Source organism: Phyllostomus hastatus, unplaced genomic scaffold (assembly GCF_019186645.2).
Source record: "Phyllostomus hastatus isolate PE091 unplaced genomic scaffold, TTU_PhHast_1.1 phas_contig_198, whole genome shotgun sequence".
In the NCBI taxonomy this organism is placed as follows: Eukaryota; Metazoa; Chordata; class Mammalia; order Chiroptera; family Phyllostomidae; genus Phyllostomus; species Phyllostomus hastatus.
The window spans coordinates 2,179,762-2,202,521 of record NW_025333715.1 but is presented as its reverse complement, the minus strand read 5'-3'; the positions used below and the strand labels follow the sequence as shown (position 1 = coordinate 2,202,521).

The window sequence follows — 22,760 nt, the reverse complement described above, 5'->3', positions numbered from 1 at the left end:
CCAGGGCGGGTGCGAGTCGTGTGCACTCGAGTGCATTAGAGACGGGCGCACTCTCTGCTCCGTGCTTTCCTCGCTTCTGCCTGCACACAGAGGTCTTTCATCTAGCTCTTCAAATGCTTCACGGCCAGCTTTCGACGTTTGCTTGATTAAACTATCTTAAAGAAATGACAGTAATGGAAAAATAAGTCTGTGCTTCTACTTTTTTCTTGTGGTTCAGTGAGTTTAAAGTTCTTTACAAAGAATGCAACAAAAATGTCCTAAGTAGAAGGATAAACAAACAGGCGGCGTTACTGCCTACCATTTTACCGAGCACTTTCCCGGGGCCAGGTCTGCGCGGGACGGTCCCTCCTCACCACCTGCTGGAGGGCCCTCTCCCGTGCCCGAGAGCTCACTGCTCGGCCGAGGTCACGGGCCGGAGGGGCAGCGCTCCAGCCCCGCTCCAGCCTTCCCGCTGCCGTGACGTGTTCTGCGGCAGCCAAGGGCCCGGGAGTGCAGGACGGGCGCCTTGTCCTGTGGGAGGGTGTGCCGGCACCTCGGAGCCTCACGCCAACTCCAGAGACAGTTCCTGTCCCAGCTCCTTCACGGACAGCGCCTCTGGGACACCCGGCCCTCGGGCCTGGGTGGTGCGGGGGCGGTGTGGAGGCAGGTGCACCCACCTGTGGCTGAGTGGTGGCTGCTCAGCCTCTGTTTAAACGGAGATCGTATCTGCCGGGTGACGAGCGCGGGAGAAAGTGGCACTGAGGTCGGACGCAGGTGCTCGCTGTGGAAGTGCCCGTTCACCTTCCTGGAACGCAGTGGCTGCACTTGAACGTGTCCCCCCATCCCGTTGTCCCTGGGCTCGGGGCGCCCGGGCCGTCTCAGTCCTGCTGTCCTGGGAAAGCCTCTGTGTTTTCCCTGCGCACTTCCGGAACCCGGCGATGTCGGCCTGGCACTGACAGTGGAGCTGGGGGCACTGTTCTCGCTGGATTCCCTGCCGAGCACACCTGCCGTCACAGCCGCCGCGGGCTTGTTCATCTCCCACACGCTCGTCTCTCCCCAGGCGCACGGCCTTGCAGCGTCCGGTCTGTGCTGGGCCCTCGCTGTGTCCCCGCAGTAACTGCGGCCCTTTGTGGACGGTGACACGAGGCCAGTCTGTTGTCTGTGGGAACCTGGACGCACGCTTGCCCCACCGTCGGCCGCCTTTCCTGCCGCCGCGTGGGCTCACCTGTTCGAAGGGCCGTTGGCTCTTCCCTACTCTGGTTTCAGAACCCGCTCCGGGAGCGACTCCGTGGCGTGTTCTAGCGGGTCGGCCGAGGGTTACTATTCAAGGCCTGTATCTCCCAAACCTTAACTAGCAGAAAAACTTAGGCAGGTGGAAAAATGCTTAACCTCTCTGCTAATAATAGAAGACAAAACAGTAAGCCCCCAAACTATGTATTTTATTTATTGAAAAGTAACTTTCTGGGAAGTTGTGCACCAGTCAGTGGGATGGCAGTTCCGAGGGCGGCGTGTGCTGCGAGAACCTTTTCGGGGCTGTTGGTGGTGTGCGCCCGAGTTTGCGTCATTCTGCCCGTTCACTCTTCTTTGGGGAGTTTCTCCACAGTGAACCAGCGGGGTGATGCGAACGCCGTTCGCGTGGGTGTTCATTGCATTGCTGGCTGAAAGGTAGAAATCATCAAACATCCTACAAAGGGGGAGGGTAAACAGATGTGGGTGGGTGGGATGGAATCCTGTGTACCATTTTAAAAACTCACATTTTCAGAGTTTGTATTATCTATAAAATGGGGCCCATATGCAAATAATTCCACTTAAAAATCCATGTATTTGCATAAACTGTGTGGTTTGGAGAAACAGAGACTAGAGATACACGTGGCTGTACTGGACCCTGTTTCAGAGAGAGGGGCCGGACCCCAAAGAGGGGGGCCGGACCCTAGAGCACCGGCCTGGGCGGGGGAGGTTTCGGGCGGTGTCCCCTAGCTGGAACGACCTTGAGTTCCCATGACTCCAAAGCGGACCTTCCTCTGGTCCTTCCTGCTGCCCGTCCCCTTTTCCCTCCAGTGGAGAGGGGCAGAGGCTTGGGGAACAGGGGGTCCCCAGGCATCTCTCTCCCACTTCTGGTCCCCAGGACTGGGCCTTTTCACTGTGGGCCCGCAGTAGACCTGCTTCATGGGACACTGCCCATCAGTCTTGAAGTCAAACGTGTCATCATCAGAGTCGCCTTTGCTCTTCTTGTGGCCCAGAGTGGGACAGACTGAGTCGGTTGGAACTAAAATATTTTCATTCAGCTGAGCGGGGCACGGCTGGAAGTGTGTCTGTGTTATTGCTCTGTGATTTTAGCAGAGCGAGATGAGAAACTTGCATATGGCACAGCGCGCAATATCACTTGGTTTAGAAGTAAGCGTCTGAAAGAAGTTCCGCTGAAAAACTACTCGAGGACAAGTAGTCCGAATATCACTGTAACTGTGTGTGCTTGCTTATGTATATACATGTGTACATACATACACGTATGTGTGCATGCACGTGTATCCCTCACCTGAAGGTGTGCTTACTGATGAGAGAAAAGGCAGGGGGGACATTGATTGCCTCTCCTACGCACCCTGACTGGGCATCGAACCTGCAACCTTTTGGTATATGGGCTGATGCTCCAACCCACTGAGCCACCCAGCCAGCACAATCACTGTAACTTTTAAAGAGAATCTTGTCACTGGGCATTTTCGGTTATCAGTTGTCTCCTTTCAGGAGAGAAAAATCCGTGTTTCCATATTGGCGAGTCCATTGGGAATGAGTGCTTGCAGTTGTCTGCAGTGTCTCGTGCTGGCCCGTCCAGACTTTGCAGGGAACAGTACTTGGTGGTGAGGTCAAGGTTACAGAAAGTTACAGAGGGAGCCCGAGGGTTTCCCTCCCGGGACTTCTACGTGGTCCAGGGCCCTGGGACTGGGTCCTGAGCCCACTGCCGTCCCCACCCCCCATCTCGCACCCCGAGGGAGCTCCACTTCTGGCCAGAAAGACCACCTGTGTGCAGGTGACTTGTAGAGTCCCTCTGGCGCCCAGAGCTGTCCCCTGGACTTCACACCGTGGGACACACAGCTGCTGGCGTCCACCTGGATGTCTCCATGCATGTCACTCCAGCCTTCTTCTGGGTCTCGGTAGGTGACGCCACCTCGCCCAGCTCAACTGAGTCTTGGGGCCTTCTGGTTCTCTTCCCACCACCATTCTAGAAAGCATTTCCTGTCAGACGCACCTTCAAACCGCATCTCACGTCGTCCTGGTTCTTTCTGTCCCCACGGCCAGCAGCACGGCCTGGCCCACGTCACTGTGAGGTTCGGTGACCGTGGTGCGTCCTCCTCCGGTGTCTCCTCGCAGGTCTGGCCATCGCCGCGCCCCCTCCTTCCAGCTGCTCTCTGCTTGGCGGTCGGGGCGTCTTCTTGAAAGTCCCACCTGAGCTATGTCACTCACCAGCATGCAATCTTCAGTGGCTCATTTTGTACTTGGGGAAAAAATCATCTAAGTTGTTTTCCTGACCTTCCGGGCAGTCCTCGCCCCTGCTGGACCACCCCATGCGTCATGAGTGGGGGCCTAGGCCTCGCTGCCTTGAGAGCCCCCCCACCCCCCCACCACCACCCAGGGGCTCAGGTTCACAGTGAGGACTGAGAGCTGCCGCCCTGCGCCGTGACTCTTAGAGCTCAGCGTCCTCATCTCATCAGAAAGGCACGTCCCAGCCCCACCCTCCAGGCCTGGGCCCCCACTTCTGATCCCACAGCACTCACTTGTCTGAAGAGCAGCCCCCCTCCCCCAGCCCCGTGGGTGAGACTGCGGGGGCCTGCCCGCCCCCCAGGAGCCGCTTCCACTGCCTCTGACCCAGGCACGCCCACGGTGGCTTCCTGGCCCTGAGGCAAAGCTTCCGCCCTTGAGTCTTAACACTCTGGCTCCCTTCACCTTAAAGGCGTGTGTCTCCCTCCCGGGCTTTGCATCCGCCCCGTGTGCTCAGCTCAGGTCTCAGTTCCGGTGTCACCCGCCCACCGTGTCCGCTGCAGAGCCACTCTCCAGCGGGCCGGCCTGCGCTTTCCTTTCTCGGCGGCGTTGTCACAGTCTGTACCGGTGTGTGTGTGCGCGTCCACTCCCTCTCGCTCACGCACTCTCGTGTGCCCCCTGCTCCCCTCCCCCAGGTTTCCTGAGCGCAGGAACATTGCTCACCTGCACGGGGGCGTGTGTAGGTGGGACTGGTCTCAGAGCCGTTGGCCGCCTCCACACACATGGACGGGTTTTTTGCCAGTAGTTACCGACCTCTGAGGGCAAGGCTGGGGCGCAGGAAGGAGGGGAACGTGCCTCACGCGGCTGAAAACCCCGGAGTCTAAAGAACAAGCCCGACAAGCCAGTAGCTGCTCGACACGCTGCGGACTTCCTGCGGCCGGACCCGCCGACCTGACCGTCCCCACCTGGGAGGAGGGGCCCGTGCGGGGCCTGGGAAGGCAGGGGTACGGGGTGAGCACAGCGGGCTCCCCACAGAAAGGGAGCAGCGGGCCTCCTGCCTCCCCGCCTTCCGCCTGGTTTCTCTTGTCGGGGCGCGTCGGGCGGGGGGAGAGGCCGGGGTCAGCAGCCCCGCTCTGCCTCCGCCAGCCCCGCCTCTTCCCTCCTCCCGGACCCTGGGGCGGGCGCGGGTGGGGTGGGGGGGAGGCGGTGCCCTCAGGGGACTCCTAAGTGGGTCAGATGAGTACCTGGATCAAACTCACCCCCACATGGCTTGGACCTGCAGGCAGAAACTCACCCCATATTCAGGTGCTCCGGTGAGAGGCCTAAATTCGCCGTAATAATGAAATGCCCACTAGAGATACCCTATATTTGAATGTTAATTCTATCTCATTATCTAACTCCCAGGGAGATACTAAAATCCAAATACTACATTTCATTTTAAATTAAAGTCCAAAGACATTAAAGTCAAATGCTCTGCCCATGTGAGTTAAAATTCAAAGAAACTGAAGCTCAAAATGTATTCTCCCGATGCTTATTCTGCCGAATCCTGCCACGGGGCTCTGTGGCTGGGGGGTGGGGAGGGGGCCCGGGGCTCCTTCTACAGCTGAGGCCTGTGTGGCGGTTCCAGCAGCCCCAGCCCCAAACCGAGGACGCGCCTCGCTCCCTGGAGCAGGCTGACTCGGTGGCCCAGGTTTACTGAGGCGCTGCCGCCCTCTCCACCTGTTAGAAACAAGCCGCTTCCCAGTCTTCTGACAGCCACCTCCGGCAGAGGAGTGTCCCCAGACACCAGCGCTGGTCCCTGTCACCAGACCGCGGGCCACGGCGCAAAGGCTGTGACCTCTGCGACAGAGGTGCTGCGAAGAAGAGTCTTGGTTTCCGCTTCCCCAGGCCTTCAGCGCGTCGTCGGTGACCGTGGTGGCCCATGCACTGGAGACCAAGTTCTCGCTTGCTTCCTGGGTCTCTGTCTCCCGAGTGATTGCAGCGAGCCCGGCCCAAACCAGAGGTCTCCTCCCGCCGGGCTGTGTGTGGCTGGGTCACAGCTTCTGTCCTGGTGACAGCTGGAGCATGCGTCCCTTCTCTCCAGTGCCCAGTGTGGGCGCTTGTCATCGCCTTGTAGGTCCTTGGACCCCGGCTCCCCACCCCGGTCGTGTGTCCCGTTTCACGTCTGGGTACCCTGTCCTCTCAGAGTCCAACTTGGGCTCCGAAAATGTAAGTCGCTCTTCCTCTCTCCACATCAGCCCGATCATCGTTGCTTCTGTTGTCGCCCTCCCACCGCCTCTGCGTGGACAGGGAGACACGCCCTTCCCCCACTGCAGCCCCTCCGGGCTGCCCGGGCTGCCCGAGCAGGGAGCAGCCCACGAAAGCCTCCGGAGGCCGCGGGGTTCCGCGGCGTGTGGTGGTCTCCTCACTGGTCTTCTTGCTCTTGGGCTCCAGCCAACTTTTCTCCCAGGTGCGCTGTTGACCGTAGGTGTCTGGCACCCAGCCCCTTTCAGCTCAGAAAAGCTCTCTGGTTTTCTGAGAATTAAAAACAAATCACGAATAGGTGCTAAACAGCAGATGCTTTGTTTGTGACACTGAGATTATTAGTTCATGAACGAGGGTAATGAATGACACTGTACATTTTCTGATCTGCACAAAGTCCACGATGAATCTTTGTAGCATGTTTCACTGAGGCGGTCTGATATTTCTGGGATGGTTTCTACAGTGGTCAGGGGGTCTCTGTTCATACATTTAGCAAGCCTGTAATTTTCTCACTGGCCTGCTTTTCCTGGTCTGGAACCGCACGGTAGGGAACTCACAGCGGGACTCGGGCCCTCCTCTCTCTCTCTCTTGTGCTGAACGACTCACGTGTACGTGGTGGGCAGTCTGTTCCTTAAACAGGGGCGGCACCCCCTCGGAGAGCCGCGTGGGCCTCTGATTATTTTGTCAGAGGGCGAACGCCAGTTCCGTTCAACCTCTTTGTTTGTTGTGTCAATTTTGACATTTTCTATCTTTCTCAGAAATAACTATTCCATCTAGATTTTCAGTTTTTCATAAGGTTTACGATATTATTTTATCTATGTTTCTATACTAATTTCTGTCTTTTTATTCTATTTTTTTTAAATTGATGCCTGTCTCTCTTTCTTCATCAGTCTTTCCACAGTTTTTCCATTCTGTGCATGTTTACAAAGAGCCGGCTGCCTCCGGCTTGGGTCAGCCTTTTCGGTGGCGCTGCCACCCTCCAACTCCCTTCTGGACTGACCTTCGCCTGCCCGTCCAGAAGGACAAAGACAAGGGTGACAGCAGGTTCCTCTCCAGGAACAGTGCAGAACGGGAGTCAGTAGAATGATGTCTTTAAAATGATAGAAGAAAACTCTCCATCTGGACGTGCCCAGCCAAACTCTCCTTCAGAACCGACGAGGGAAACATAAAGACACTTCCAGTCTGACGTCAAGGGCGTCTGCCGGCAGAGCTGGGTGGCAGAGGGACACGCGAGGTGAGGGAGAAGGGCGCTGGGGAGCACCTGCCCTGCACGAGGCAGCCGGGACGCACCAGGGCGGCTAAGTCCGTGGGTGAAACGAGATGCCTTCGTGCCCACTCTCCGGTCGTCGGAAGTGTGACGGGCTCTGGGAAGCTGTCCTCACGGGAGCACGGTTTGAGGCTCCTGTGCGTGGGAGTGAAAGGTGAGACCCGCTGGCCGCCCGTCGGGGGAGAGCGCGGCGGACCGACGCCGAATCGAGAGCGCGCAGGAACTCTCCGTAGCCCGCCTTCCAGGAAACGCGTGTGGGGTTCGAAGCTTCTCCCACCGCGGGATCTCCGGCATGCGCCGTGCCGCAGTGAGCTGTGCCAGGCCCCCAGGACGGGCGCCCCATCTCTCCCTTCCGCAAAACGCAGGAGGAGGGAACACTTTCCAGCCTATTGTATGCAGCTGACAGTGTACTCATCTTGATGTATTTCAGACAAAAGCCTTAAAAGGAAAAAAAACAAACTACAGAAGCCTAAACATTCACAGAATCATGACTAGAAACAAATTGTTTCTCAACACTAACTCATTGTGTTCTGTGTAAAAGGGTGATGCATCATCACGAATGGTGACGGTTTATCTCAGCCACGCACTGTTGAGTCAACGTTAGAAAAACATGTTGATTCCCAAGTATTGAACAGTAAAAGGGGGAAAGAGATGATTATCTCAATAAATAGAGGAAAAGCATTTGACAGAATCTCATGCTCACTCATAATAAAAATTTGCGGCAAACTCAGTGGAAAGGAGCTTCTTCAGCTTGATAAAGGGCATCTGTTTTAAAAAAACTCAGCAGCTAGTTTTATACTTTATTAGGAAAGACTGCCTGAGACAGCATGCTCGTTGCTGTGCCGGAACACCGGGAGCCCGGCAGGGGCACCGCGCTCACCAGCCTGGTTGGCCCTGCGCCGCGGCCCTCACTGACCCTGAAGGAGACGGGCACGCTGTTCTTCGTGGGCGCTGAAAAGCCACCATCTTCGGAAGCACACTGTTAAGAGAATGAAAGGCCAGCCCCACAGTGGGGAAAATGCTCTTGACGCATGTGCCCGGCGTAGGCCTGACTCAGCCTGTCCCAAATACACGAAGAGCTCGGACTGCCCAACGAGAACGGCCCGGTCAGCGAAGTGGGCAGAAGGCCTGCGGAGTGCTGTACAAGGGGGTTGGGACTGGCCCGCGAGCCCCGATGAGATGCTCCACACCGCCAGTTGGTGGGCAAATGTCACCAGGCGATGCCCCTAGAAGGCGGACCGTGCCAGGTGCTAGCGCGTCTGCGGGGCCTCGTGCCTGGTGGGAGCCTGGCCTGAGCACGGTCACAGCCACCCTACGTCTGTGCGAGGACCCCTCTGACCTTGTGTTTGCCCGTTGGTTTGGAGGAGCTGTGTTAGGCGCGTGTTTACCCAGTGCTGGTGAGGTGCGATTCACTGGACACCTGCCCGGGACAGACGGCGGTCCTGCGTTGGTGGTGTGCTCTCGCCTGTCTCCAGGGCTTTCTTTGTTGCTGTTGCTTTTAACTTACCATCCGAGGGGAGAGCAGCCAGGACAGTTGAGGCCCTGTTTTCTCCCCACCTGACACATTTTCCCAAGGAGCGCAGATACTAGGGGTGGGCTGGCACGCTTCGCAGAGTGCCTCATCTGAGGTTCTTGGCAGGGCGGGCGAGAACAGTCAGCAAGTCAAGCAGCGGTCCCTCTGCTTATCCTTCGCTTCTGGAGGCGGGGCGTTCGTTTGCCTAAGCTGGCTGGCGTGTCTGGCGCAGGCGTGCCAGCTCGGGAAAGCGTGGACTGAGCCTGGCCTTTTCATGCGAGTTACAACCCGAGACTCGTCCATTACGGGTCTCGAGTCAGTTCCCAACGTGTCGGGTTAAAAAACAAACAACTTCCTTTTTTATGAAGTGAGAACAGAAGAAAGCCTGTTAATTTCCTAATTAACGGCCCCAGACGGGAGCCCCACACCGGCAGCTGCTGCCGTGAACCTGAGCTTGGTAGTGACAGCTGTGCTGCCTGTCACCGCGGAAGGTGTCCCCTTCGTGTGCGCTTCCTCGAGTGCCCTCCCCTGTGTTCATGCCCAGGTGTGCAATGAATGACCTGTTCGCCTCAGGTCACTGAGGTCACAAACACGTAATAAGCTCGTATAAAAACTTGTTTTGCGTCATTGCAGCGCTCCCTGCTGTGAAGGAGAACCGTTTGACTGGGGAGCCCGCCCCAGTCCAGCCACAGCGCCGCCGTGACCATCGCTCACTGCCTGCCTGCGTTGCGGTTCTCAGCACGGGGCTTGATTTCTCTCAAAGAACATCCTACCCACTTAGCACACATGAGAATTCTCTCTGCTCTGGAAAATGCAGTATTTCTCTTGCATCGACTAATATAGGTCCTGAATCCTTACCCCCCAAAAAACACAAAGGAACCTGGTTTTTGAAAATACATTCACAGTTTTGTCTAATACAAAGCGGAGCCACACACTCGGCTGGGTGGTGGCCGTCCTGCAATCCTAGCCTTCAGGGGCTTCTGCTGACCTCCTCGCTGTGGCCAGTGAGTGTCCGGCGAACAGCCGGGACCTGAACAACTTGTTGCTGTTCCTCCCCCTGCTGCCACTGAGAAGTCGCTGTGTGCCGTCCTCAGTCCCCCTGGGAATTGGTCCCCGTCATCTCCACTTTACAGATGATGACGCCATGTCTTAGAGGTTTGGGGCCCTGCCCAGAGCCGTGCGGCTCAGAAGGGCTGTCGGAGCAGGCTTCGGCCCCCGCACTTGGCTGCGCGGGGCTGGCTCCCGCCCCTCCTCGGCCCTGCCTCCCAGTCCGCGAATGCCCTGGCGCCCCCTCACCTGCCGTCAGCAGTCTGCTGCCCAGTAGCCAGAGAGCTGGCCTCGTTGGCGGGACCTGACGTTTATCACGGTCCATCTTACACTGCGGTGGTCATGGCTACTACGGGGTGAATGTTCTTTAGGAAAGGGAAACTCTATCTTGCATTTATGCTGCCATTTATAATGTAAATTAAAATTAACTTTTTATGCTGAAAATCTTGGTTCCTAACGATTAATTACCCATTTGCTTTAAATACGAATGTGCCGGTTCAGAGCAGCCGTGCGCTCAGAGTCGTCGCCCCCAGAAGGCTGCCGCGGTCCTCGGGCTCCCGTGCAGTTCTCTGAGCTTAGGATGCACGCATTTCCCCAGAGGCGCAAAGGCAGAATGCTGGCTCAGTCCCATGAAATAAGTTTGCTCTGCTTCACACGCCATCGATTAATTTGTTTCTGTTGTTATAACTTTACACGTTTAATTTTTATAGACTCTGTAACATGTACACAGGATTCCGGAGTCAGACTTGTGCGACCTGGTACGTTCACAGAGGCATGGTCTCTGTTCCCGTGTCTTCCGCCTCATTGGCCCTCTGGAGGACCGTCGCTGGTCCTTTGCTTAACCCTCTATCGTTTCCTCTCGGCCTGCAGGACAGTCTGTGGTTTTGCCTCCTGTTTTCCCCTAGAGGTTCGCGTACAAGCCCGTTCCAGTCCGCTCTTTGCTCCTCTCACTCGCCGCTGGGTCCAGACCCACCCGTCCGCAGCGCCCGCTTAGGGAGCCTCTCCCCACGCTGTCGCAGCCGCAGAGACGGCCTCTGCATCCGCGCCGCAGCTTCCTGACCAGTCCGTGCTGGTGCCTGCTGAGTCGTTTGCACGGTGTTTGCTGTCACTCATGCTGCCGGCGTTCGGGGGCATTCGTCAGTCTTCAGAGACTGCAAATCCACACCACGGTGCCGCACCCCTTCGCACCCACGAGGACGGCCAGGCTGAAACACAGGCCATGGCAGGCGTTAACGAGGGCATGGGAGGTTGGGGCCCTGGTGCATTGCTAGTGGGGTGTTAAGGGGCACGGCCATTTAGAAAAACCGTCCGACAGTTCCTTAAGATGCTAAATATGGAGTCACCTAAAAACCAAGTAATTCTACTCCTACTAGGTATGTAGCCAAGAGAATTCAGTACACATGTCCACTCAAAAACATGTACACAGATGTTCCTGCTAACGTTGTCACCATAACCAACCACTTGAAATAACTCAAATGTCCATCACCCGCTGAACGGGTAAACAAAAGGTGGTACATCCAGACAGTGGGGTGTGACGCAGCCGTAAAAAGGAACGGACACGACACCTGCTGCGGCACGGTGACCGGAGGAACCGCTGTGCTCGGTGAAGGCAGCCGGACACAGGAGGCCCCGTGTGGTGTGACTGCATCGGTGCGCAGCGTCCCGAGCAGGCACGTCCCCGAGGCAGACGGCGGCTAACGGTTGCCGAGGGCCGGAGGGAGAAGGGCAGGGGAGTAACTGCTGGGTGGTGCGGGGATTCTCCTCGGGGGGGGGGGGGGCGGAAATGTCCTAAAACCAGACGGAGCTGACGATTGCACAACTCCGTGAGCACACCAAAGCCCGCTGAGTGAAGAGGGCGAGTTTTATGGCCTGAGAATTACAATTGCAATAAAACTGTTATAAAAATATAAACTGCGCTACAGTGAATCACCTTGTGCAAACGTAATTCCACGTGACGGTGTGTATTTGCTCTGCGGTCCTAGAAAGGGGGTGGCCGGGTCAGAAGGGTAAATGGCACGTGGTTTGGCTGCATCCTGCCCAGGTCCCCTCCGTGGGTGCCCCAGCGGTACACTTGGGTGCCGTCTCCCTGCCCCCCACCCACAGAGTCCGGTCACAGAGTCCGGTCACACGCCGCATCTGCCGCTCTGACCACTGAGGACGTCCTGTCTCCCGTGGGACGATAACCCGCCGTCCTCGCGCTGTGAGCGGCGGGGGGCATGTTCTGTGGTCTCTATGGCCCACCTGCGTTTCTCTGTGTGTCGCTGCTTTCTGTGTCTTGCTTCCGCGTTCTTGTACCTCATCCATTTTTCTATTGGGTGGTTGGTCCTTTCTCCATTTTTAGTTCTTTGTGTGTTAAAATAATTAACCCTTTGCCTGTGATATCTTACAAATAATTTTTCCAGTTTTCATTTGCCTTTTTAAAAACTCCGGTGAAGCGTGTTCCTTATTGCTCCTGGGTTTTGGACCGTAGTTAGAAAAGCTTTGCTGCTCCCGGCTGAGACACACGGTTCCCTCACTGGTGCTGGTGGCTGTGAGAGACTCAGGTGCACTGGAGTCTCTCCCGGAGAAGAGTGTCAGAAGGAGACCTGCCCTTAGCCTTGTTTGTATGGCTACCCAGTCGCCCAAGCATTTCTGAGGAAGGGGGAAAAGGAAAAATACCACTTTCTGTTTCCGTGTCTGTTGTTAAATACTCCTGGTTGGTGGTTGCTCGAACAGCGTGGCCACGAGCGAGGAGCTGAAAGGGGAGAAGCAAGCCGCTGTGCCCTCCCCGGGTGCTGCCGTGTCTGAATGTGTCCTCCCTCCCCCCAGGTCGGCGAGCTGGATGGCATCCCCCTGATCCTGGACAGCTGCAGCCTGGACGACAGCAACCCCTGTATCCTTGCCTGTGAGCCTCGGCCGGCCGGCCCCGGCCCCTCGCCTGGCCTCTGCGCGGTGTGGCCGGCCTGCTCTCTGGTCGGCTTCCTCCTCAGAACGGGGCCACTTGCTCAGGGTTGTGGCTGGACAGCCGCCCTGCGGCCTGTGTGACGGCGAGCCGGAGTCTTCAAGGTGAACGGGGCATTCCAGGGAGACCCGTGGCGGTGGCACCGAACTCTCGGCGTTGACGGGCCCGTCCTGGGACCCTCTGTGACTGCAGCGGGGGGCTGTGGCTCCTGCCCTCCCCTGGGCTGAAACAGGCCGCCCGCAGTCTCGGGCCCTGGGGTCCTGCGGGCTCGCATTCACCCGGGAGCTGCGCTGTGGGAGTGGGGCCGGTGCGGGGCCGAGGAGCTGGGGGGCCCGTGCAGCCTGCTCTGGCTTGAGAGAGAAACCGATTCCGGGACCTTCCCCGGTGAGAGCCCGGCCCGGCCCAGTCCTTGCCCCGCTGCCTGTGGGGAGGGGCAGGTGGGGCCAGTGGAGGGACATTGAGAGTGGAGCCCATGGGGACACTGAGAGGAGCGCAGCCCGGGAGAGAGAGAGGACACATAGGTGGGGGGTGGGGAGGTGCATTTTAAAATAAAACCCCTCTCACTGTGGCTTCTGTCAAGAACAGAAAAGGTGCCAATGACAATCAAGTGTTTCAGAGTAAGTAGGTGGGAAATGCTTACTTGTGCTAAAGACACTGTCATTTGTCTGATTAGCGCTGGGAAATGTCTCTCAGGGGACACGAAGCCCGTCAGCCTGTCAGGGACAGACAGGTGGCCCTGGAAGCCTCTCCTTCCAGGTGAGACAAAGCTGGTGTGGCGGGGCACGGTGCCACCGGGCGCTCCGAGCGGGGCTCTGGCGGGGCTCTGGCGTTCTTCAGCGCCGGAGAAGGGCGGGAAGGAGGACAGGAGAAAGCGTCGGTCACAGGCGACCGACGGTGAGAGCGCTCGGTGAGAGCGCACCGGGTGCAGGTACAGCTGTCGGTTTCCTGGCGAGGGGGGTGATGTAGCACAGAAAGCGGGGCTCCCCCAGTTCGCGCCTGTGTGCCCCGCCGACCTGCTGGAGGAAGGCTGGTCTCACCAGTCTGCGGCGGCGCGCAGCCAGGCCCCGGCCTCGGACGCTGCTGCACACGGCACCCCAGCTGTCCCGCTGCCTCGGCCCCGCCGCACCTGACCGTCCCCGTCCTCGGGGAGCCCGTCCTGTGTGTCCGCGCACGCTGCCTTTTTCCTCCCGGGCGCACCACGAGGTCCCCACGGGTGTCTTCGTCCTCCCCAGCGTGGAGACGAGCAAATGCACAGTCTCGGCAACTCACCCTGAAGGTCAGACCCCGCATGTAAGCGCGGCGGGCACCTGGTTCTGGGTCACATGCTGACGCTGCCCGCCCACCAGTCACGGGGAGGGGGCAGAACCCTTTCAGAGAGGCCACAGTAACTTGCTCCCAGACGCGCTCTGGGCCAGCGGAGAGCCAGGCGGTCCTGTGGGGAGGCTGCTGCCGCCATCCGGGCAGAGGGGACCCTGGCCAGAGCGGGGCGGGGAGCCCCGCAGGGGTGAGGCTTTAACTGCCCTGCCCGCCCCTGTGGCTCCCACGGCCAAACCAGACAGGCTCTCCAAGCCTCAGGCACGGTCCGGCGGCCCGCCGAGCACCTCGCTCGTCTGCCGCGCCCACGTCCCGAACCCGGCCCGTCCGAGTTCAGCCGTCGCCGCCGCCGTCTGTGCGGGTGCTCGGGCCGGAGCCCGGGAGTCACGGTTGAGGCCGCTCCCCCTGAGCCGGAGGGTGAGCACGCGGATGCGGGGCGCCCGGCAGCGTGGTGAGGCGTGCGTGCGTGCGTGCGTGCGTGCGTGCGTGGCTGTGTTGTTGGCAGGCGGTTCTGAGCCGAAAGAAGTCTCCCCCGTGAGTTCTTTGATTCTTTCGTGAAGTAATTAAGCTGGGCTTGGCAGTGATACCCGTTCAAATTTGTTTTCTAACCTCTTTCAGTAATTAACACCAGCCAAGCTTTTACTGAGCCTTAATTTCAGTATTTTGAGTTAAAAAGCAAGAGATGTTTTGGGTGTGCTTAGTCTAGGGACAATTCTGATGTTAAACATCAGTTAATGAAAATACATCCACTCTCCGGGCACGCTGGGTCGGCTGGCTGAGTCCTCGAATCCCCTGCGCGGGGCGGGGCGGGGCAGGGGCTTGCTGTGCCTCTGCACCACAGTCCCGGCTCCCCCCCCCCACCCCGAGCCTCTGTTTGGGGCCCTGCAGGAGACCTCCGCTTTCTTGGCTGCCCTTGGGGGGCGGTTAGCTGCTCCAGGCTGGCGGATCAGAGAAAATTTGTCCAGGAAGGAGGCAGGGAGGCTTATTGCTGGCCCGTTTCTGGAGGTGGAGTCTAGAGGCCAGTGGAGGTTTCTAGGTTCAGGGAAAAGACGTTTCCTCCAGGGGGTGGGCGGCTGGGAAGACCCGTCTAGGGGGGTGCTGCCTCCCCGGCAGCGCAGGCCCGGCCAGCGCCCAGCTGTTCCGTCACCCGCGCACTTGCGGGTCCCCCGCAGTAATGACACAGTAGCAGATGCCATCGGAAAATTCCAGTTCCACTGCCGCAGAGTCCACTTCTTATTTGTCAGTTTATTGTGGCAAGTGGGATTTTTTGTTGTTGTTTCCAAATAGAAACAGCTGAACTTTATTTGAAATGTTTTTCTTTCATTCTTTTTTGATCTATGTTTTGATCAGCTGTCCTTGATGTGGGTTTTTTAATGTTGTTTTTATTGGAGGGGGAGGGGACAGGGATAGAATGGGAGTCCAAACAGGGTTTGGTTTTGTGTTTTCTGTTCTTTCTTTTTTTTTCCCTTCCTTTCATTCTTCTTTTCTTTCTTTTCCTTTTTCTGTTCAGTATTGAAAGACCTCACTTGTACGTTTCACACGCATACAGAAATGTAACCATTTAGATGAATAATAAGCAGTGTTTTTCCTTGTAATCTTGTGTAGCGTAGTGTCCACAGCATCGTCTCTGGGGCCAGCAGACCCAGACTCTGCCACTTGTCATGAGTTTCAGCTTCTTTGTCCATGAAATGGGACCTGCCCCACGGGGCTGTGGTGAACGTACAGTGTCACCATGTCTGTGAGTTGTCCAGCACCGAGTCTCTTAGCGAGCAGATGTTCTTGCACAGGGACCCTGTCGTAGCCGCCGGGCCCCCCGAGAGAGGTGAATGCTCAGCCCTGCTTGCGCTGTGAGTCAGCGGGAGAAGTCCAACAATAATAACGATGATAACAATATCAGAACAGAACAGAACAGAACAGAGGATTTCGAAACGGGTTTACACATACGCAAATGGGCATCGCTGCCACTCGGCGAGGAAAGGACGGTCTTTCCCACAAATGGTCTCGGACCACTTAAAAATACGTCACGGGGAAAACCCACCACCCCGCCGTGACCCCTCACAGACGTTCCCTGGGATGAATCACAGACCCCAGCGTGACAGGGGAAACCAGCAAGCTTCTGTGAGGAGTCAGAAGATGTGGCTTTTTCCTTGGGGTAGGCAAAGGTTTCTTGAAGAAAACATAAACATTGTAACAGAAAGGCACTGACTATGAGAGGAAAGGCTTTGAAAAGGTAATTGCATCCATAAATCGGACACAGGCCTCACATCCATGGTGTGTGAAGACTCCTGCAAAACAACAAGGAGAAGATACTCCCGCTTTGCAAAGTGGACACAAGACCCGGGACCCTTCTACAGACGGGGACGTGAGCCGCAGCAAAGGCTGCTGGGTTGGGGACGGACCTTCCCTTCCCTTCCCTTCCCTGCGGGGTTGACTGAGTGCCCGTGAGAACAGGCTCCGTGCCGGGCAGAGCCTCACTGGGGGCCAGCAGCCGGGCCAGGGCCAGGGCCAGATCAGGACGTTGACCAGGCCCCGCCCTGGGGACCTTTGCCAAGACTGGGACCAGCCTCGCTTTTACAAGGGACTCGTCTTCGTGGGAGCGCACGGAGGGAGGGGTGCCCTAGTCCAGGGCGGGCAGAGGGCCGAGCGTCCGGGTTCAGGGTGGGGCCAGAAAGTGTCCAAGCACTGCCCCAGTTTTTGCGAGAAACCGGAATCCGTCCCAGTCAGCACTGTGTGTGCTGTTCTTCTCTCCTGAAGCCCTCCCAGGCGCAGCAGCGCTCTCACTGTGGGGCTTCCTGGGGTGGACTGGGGAGCGCGGGAAACCCCAGCGGGTTTCCAGAAGAGAGCGACCCTGGAAGTGCCGGCCTCCCTCTTGCCTTTTCCCTCTGAGCACAGTCGGCGGGTGCCTGCGCTGCGAGGGGCCGCCCCTCCACACCTCCTGGCACCCTTCGAGAGCTCCCTGACCGCGGAGCCGCAGAGCCCGCAGAGCCCGCAGAGCCCGCAGAGCCCAGGCGAGTGTTGGGGGGCCGGGGCACTGGCCAGCCGGCGGAGCGCGCGAGCCGCATCTGGCAGACCGACCTGCCCTTCAGGCCTCGGTTCCGTCGCCCTCGTCTTTCACAGCCGTGTGTTCTGAAACGGCACGTGCAGATCAGAGAGTGAAAAGAGCACATATGTGCTGTTTGCAAGTGATTATGAAGTAGGCATGCGTACCCCACGCCCAGGCCAAACAGGGAGTTCTGCCGGGCTCTGCCGAGCCCCTCCCCGTCACAGCCGCTCACGAGCCCGGCTCCGGCCCGGCCGACCCGCCCTTCTGCTGCCAGCTCCGCGCCCCTCAGACGACGGGCTCCGGGGGGCCGGCGTTGGAGTGCCGGTGTGCGGAGTCACGGCGTGCACTGGTTTGTCATCGGCCGTTCATAGTTTCGATTGTGCGGTTCACCCAAATCACCGCGTGTGGTTTACCGTGGTGTCCGTCGCAAGAAAATCGAATGCGTCTCCGTGCATGCACTCAGATGTTGGTGGGCACTCGGCGCATCTCTGCCTCGGGGCTCCGAGTTCACGCCGCCGTGAGCACCTCCTGGCGCATGCATGTGGGTCTTCTTCCAGGTGCCACGCTTCCGTGGCCCGTGCGGCCTCAGCTCCATTGCAGGTGATGCCAGACCCTGCCAAACTGGCCCCCCGTTCGCACCCCCGCCAGCGTACGCGACGGGTCGCTGTGCTCTGCCATCCTGCCGGCAGCTGACGCAGACTTGTAAAGCTTTTGCCTCTCTGGTGACTATGTTGTGATGTAATTGTAATTTCTCTAATTAGTAATAAGCACACTTTTATGTTTATGGGCCCTTTGGGCTTCCTGTGTCATGAAGGAGCTGTTCAGTGGGGGGGCGGGGTTTTGCCTTTATTTTTTAAATCGATTCATAGGAATTTTTTTATATTCAGCATCTCAATTCTTTGTTCATTTTTGTGTGTTGATACAGTCTCTCCCATCCTGTGGCTTGTCTTGCTTTCTGTTTTCTTCATAGTGTTGCTTTATCACTAAGGCGTAACTTGCACAGTAACATGCAGAGCGTGTGGGAAAGGTCTCGGCGAGTGTGCACCCCCATGTGACCGCCTGGGTGAGGACATTCCCCACCCCCCCGGACCAGTCCCCACAGCTAGGCTCTGTCCTGACTTCTGTGGTGCTTTGATGGATTTTCTCTTCCCTCTGTGGTTAGTGGCTTTTGTGTCTCCCCAGAGACCCTGAGGTCATATGAATGTCCTTCTGTATTTTTATCCAAAAACCTCCCAGCTTGGCCTCGCCCGTGTAGATCGACGACCGGTCGGAAGCTACGGCGGAGGCCCCGTGTTCTCGGTGTCCCCCGGTGGCTGAGCTGTTGCCCCGGCACTGACCGGAGCGCCCTCCCGCCGTGGCCACCTGTCGTCGGCCCGTGTCCTGCAGGCGCGCCCCCTTTCCAGTGACACGTTCCCGCGAGACGTGCAGGTGCGCGGCCAGCCAGCGGGGTTGTCTACGTCTGAGCCCCTCACTGCAGCGCCAGCGCAGGAATCAGGAAGCACACTGCGTGCAGAGGAGAGCGGGAACTTGTTCAAGTGTTAGATTTTCATCGCCTGGAAGCGGTGGTTTTCGCCCCGAGGTGGGTTACTCAGTGGTGGGTCAGAAGTTTCAGGAGAGACATGGCGGGGGGGGCGTCAGAGCTCCGTGCCAGCACTGCAGCCCACCCGGTGCTCATTTCCAGCTCACCTCGGAGCTCCCTGCACGTCGCCAGCCTGTGCAGAAGGTGGTCCGGACGTCCCGCTGGGCACAGCAGCGCTCTGCCCCTTCCGGGGGGCGAGCGAGAGGCGCAGGTGCGCGCCGACTCCGCGCGCTGGCGGCCCAGAGAGGGGGGAGCAGAGGGCGCACAAGGGGACCGACTGGCCACGCGCTCCTGTGTTTACTCTGCCGCATGGGGGCGTCCTCGGGAGGTGCGCCCCTCGGCAGACCTGAGCCTGTCTGAACCTGTGGGCTTCCCCCCTGCTCTGGGCTGCTGACCTTCTGGGGGCAGCTGGGGTGGAGGGGGAGGAGGCAGGCCGGCGTGGCCAGGGGTGACCTGCAGAGCAGGTCATCCCCAGGTGACTGGTGACACGGGGTGGCGAGGGTTGGGGGGGGGACCAGACGCTGTAAGAGCAGATGCTCAGGCACCGTAAGGAAGCTCCGCCTCCACCACCTGCCCTCTTTGTCTGGGCTGCGACCTGCCCTCGGAGCCCGTGTCTTAGTGCCGCTTGACCCTCAGCTGTGCGTGACTGATGGCAGTGTCCGTGGTGTGCGGCCAGCGCGCTCTCCTGTAATATAGGTGGGGTTACGTGCTTCCTTCCTTCCAATTTTAATGTCATGTTGGATTATTTACCAGCCACTCCCAAAGGTGTTTTGCAGAGGGTGTCACTCTAGCTGGGACCTGCAAACTCATTTTGTGCTCTGGGGTTTCTTCGGCGAGAAAGGGACCCTGTTTTAAGCACCATAAGCGCTTCTGTTCCTCTCGCCGACTTGTAAGCACAGCACGGGAGCTGGCGGTCAGACTTGCTGGGGAAGGGCCCGCCGTCCTCCCGACTGGTTCCTGGGAGGCTTAGCACCATGTGGCTGAGTGCCGGGGGGACGTGGGCCGGAGCCTGCATCCACACCCTGGCTCGGCCGCGCCACGTCACGTCACCCGGGGGGCCTGTCGGCCTCCTGTGTCTTAGGCAGCTTATTACTCGATAGCGCTTTATCCCAGAGCACAGAGTCCTCCGTGAACCCCTCCTCCCTGGCGGGGGTGCCGGGGGAGGGCTTGGGCTTCCCCGGTGACTCTCCACACTCCATAAACTGCTCTGCCGTCAGGGGATAGAGGCCTCGGGCTCCCGCACACCCAGCAGGCCCCGGGCAGTGCTGCTTTCCTCCAACGTTGACCGTGTCCAGAGCTCCTCTCCTGATGGGCTCCCCTGCAGCCTGAAGGCTGCGCAGTGTGGCTCCGGGCATCTGCACGCGTGCACTGAACACCGCCGCGCAGCGCAGGCTGACCGAGAACTGTGCCTGCCACCCCCGTCCGAGGAGGCGGCAGCCAGGCCTGCAGGGGCATGCCCCCAGCACGTATGTAAAGCGTCCCCACCTGTGTGTGTGGGGGGGTGATGAGGACGAGGGGTCCCTGCACACAGGCGAGTGAGCGCGCACTCCGTGGAGGAGGCGGAGAGTTGCATGGCCACAGCAGAGTGACAGGTGGCCCCACGGGTCGCAGAGAAGAGGGACGGCCGACATGACGGGCCGAGAAGGGCCGCCCCTGCGCCGTTCATCCGCGTCTGCTCCGCGCGGCCTGTGCCAGGCGCCGGCCACACCATGTGCAGTGACATTGGAGAGCTGCCCCAAGTCCAAATGGAACTACTTGGTGGCCCCTGAGCCTTTAGTGTGGTTCAAGTCAGAAGTGGTATTGGCTGTTTCTGCCCCTGAAACCTGTTCTGTGACGCGGGTGCCAGGCCGTGACTGCGTTGTACCACGCTGTGCTTTTAAGTGGTTAGCAAAACGCTTCCAGAACATGGGACGGACAAAATTGGTTTCTGTGCTGGAGGATCCTTTACCAGCTGAGCCTGCAAGGGCGGCCCTCGCTCGGCCACAGCGGCTCTGGGAGTGGGTGTGCGGGCGGCGGCCGGGCGGGGCAGTGCGGCGGTGCGGCACCCCCACCCATTACTTCACTGCCGGCTGGCTGCCGGGGGGTCGCGGTGCCAGCAGCGCCCTGTTCTGCCCTGAGCAGATGGGGTGCGTGACCCCTGCACATCTGGGGCTCGTAAAGGGCCCGCACACGCAGCCGGGGCCGAGGCCTTCGGTTCCAGTCTTCTCCGTGGTCCTCCCGTGCCTGGGAGACAAGACTGAGGAAGCAGGGGCCCGGGGACACCGGAAGCTGGTCTCACCCTTTGAAGTGTCAGTTCATGGAAAGGAAGTTGTGCCGACCGAGGGCAGTGATGTGGCCTTCATCCCCAGGTTGTTAACGAGGTGCTGCCTGTGCATGGAGGTGCAGCTTCCCTGGCCGACGCTTGCTGTTCCCGAGGCCCGTGCAGATGCCGCAGGGCCAGCGCTGGGCCCTGGGGCGTGTCCATCGATGCCCCAGCTTCCCAGAGAGTTGGAGGCCAGAGGCACAGCTGCGGCTGCTTCGGAAGGGGCTGTGTTTCCACGGTGACTTTCCCTCTGTCGAGACGGAAGTGTGGTCCCGTAACACACCAGGCACAAGTTTTGTTTTACGGTTTTCAGACTGTGACCTGTAATTTACAGATCTCGCCATTATTTGCCCCCCCTACCTTCTCCTATTAGTGTTTTTTTTTAACAATTTCAGTATTAGCAATTAGCCATTAATTGGCAGATTAGAGAGGCCACATGTTTGTCTGTGATTGCTGTTGAAACAGGACGTGTCTGCGTGGCACGGAGCCACTCGGTGCTCTGAGAACGCCGCCATCCGACCGCCGTCTGGGGCGGCGCGTGTTGAACAATCCCGCAGTCCTACCATGTCTGGGGAGACACCGGGTTAGATAGGGGCGTCCCCGAGCACCCCGGTCCACAGGGGGCCTCGCTGTGGACGGCTCCCGGCCACCCGGCTCCACGTAAGCCCTCTCCGGGCCCCTGCGTGGACGGCCCCGCCGCGCACCCTGGGCCGGCTAAATGGCAGGCATGGGAAAGGGAGGCGGGACCTGAGTCCCTTGCCGTGAGCGGGTGTGCCGTCGAGAAGCAATTTTTAAAAATCCATCCTGGAAGCGAGAATTAAATGTAGGTATTGTATACAGTACCTGTGCTTGTTATGTATGCACTGTGCATGTTAAATATAGACACACCGTACATCTACAGGCATGCAAAACATTACATACAGATGTTATATGTAGTGTGTATATACACACACACACACGTATGTCCTGAAAAGTCAGTAAAATCTTTTAACATACTTGTTTTTTGTGGGGTTGTTTTTTTTTTTTTTTTTCATTTAAATAACATAACATTTCCAGTGACAGCACTTTTAAAAGCTCATTTATTCGTTCAGCAGATGCTTACTGATGCCTCTGTGTTCCAGGCCAGAGGTTGACACTTTCCATAAAGGCCGCAACCCAGGGACTATTTCTGGCTCTGGTGGCAGTGCTGCCTCTGCAGCCGTCACAGTGCAAGGTGGCCACAGACGGGACATGGACACACGCCTGTGGCTGTGTGCCAGTAAAACTTGGTTCGTCATGGACACTGACATTGGAGTTTCAAGTAACTTGACTGTGTCACAAAGCAGCGTTCTTACAATTTTTTCCCCAATCATTTAAAAATACAAAATCTTTTAAACTTGCAGCCGTTCAGAACCTCGGGGCACACTTACCTGTCCTCAGCGGTCTGCTAGACACGCGGGTAGAGGTGACCGCAGCAGAGCCCCGGTGACCGGCAGCGAGGGCCGCAGGGCCGATGCCCGAGAGGGCGGGCCCTTGGTGGTGAGACGGCTGTCTGTCCCTCGCCACCCAGCGCCAGTCCCGGTGCTGGACCTCGGCCGACTTGGCTTTAAAAGTGACTACACACCTGCTGGCTGGGACCGCCCTCGTCGTGAGGCTGTCTTCTGGGTCAGGTCGTCTCCTGGCCTCCGTTTTCCTGCCCCGCCGACACCTCGCAACATAACCTGTTCCAGGCCCCAGGCCTCGGTGCTGAGCCAGGTCCCCGGGTCCCTTTGCACAACCGCTCGGGTCCGAGAACAGCTGCTTGCCTTCGCCTCCCCCGCGGGTCACAGCGGTCCCCGGTGCTGTCACCACCGTCACTCCGTGGCCTGGTTCGAGCCACCAGAATGCTCTGCGGAAGAGATGGCCGGCCCGCGGGTCCGCACAGGCCCTCGCGCCGGGGCTGCCGGCGGGGCCCCTTCCAGGCAGCTCTGACGACCAGGCTCACGCCTTCTGTTTGCAGTAGCTACGGCAACCTCAGAAGCTCTCTCTCTAAAGCCGAGCGAGCACACAAGAAAGCACTTCACGTGCTGATGGGATTAGAGCCT

At 58.5% G+C, this 22,760-nt stretch overlaps 1 protein-coding gene across 2 annotated transcripts in view; it reads left to right on the top strand.

Annotated features, from left to right (window-relative positions):
* Positions 1-22,760, top strand: part of ATXN10 (ataxin 10) — a 122,990-nt gene that overhangs the window by 94,657 nt on the left and 5,573 nt on the right. For both annotated transcript variants that reach the window (XM_045834853.1, XM_045834854.1), the window contains exon 10: positions 12,327-12,390. In XM_045834853.1, coding sequence (XP_045690809.1) covers positions 12,327-12,390 — 64 coding nt within the window. The remainder of the gene's footprint in view (positions 1-12,326; positions 12,391-22,760) is intronic.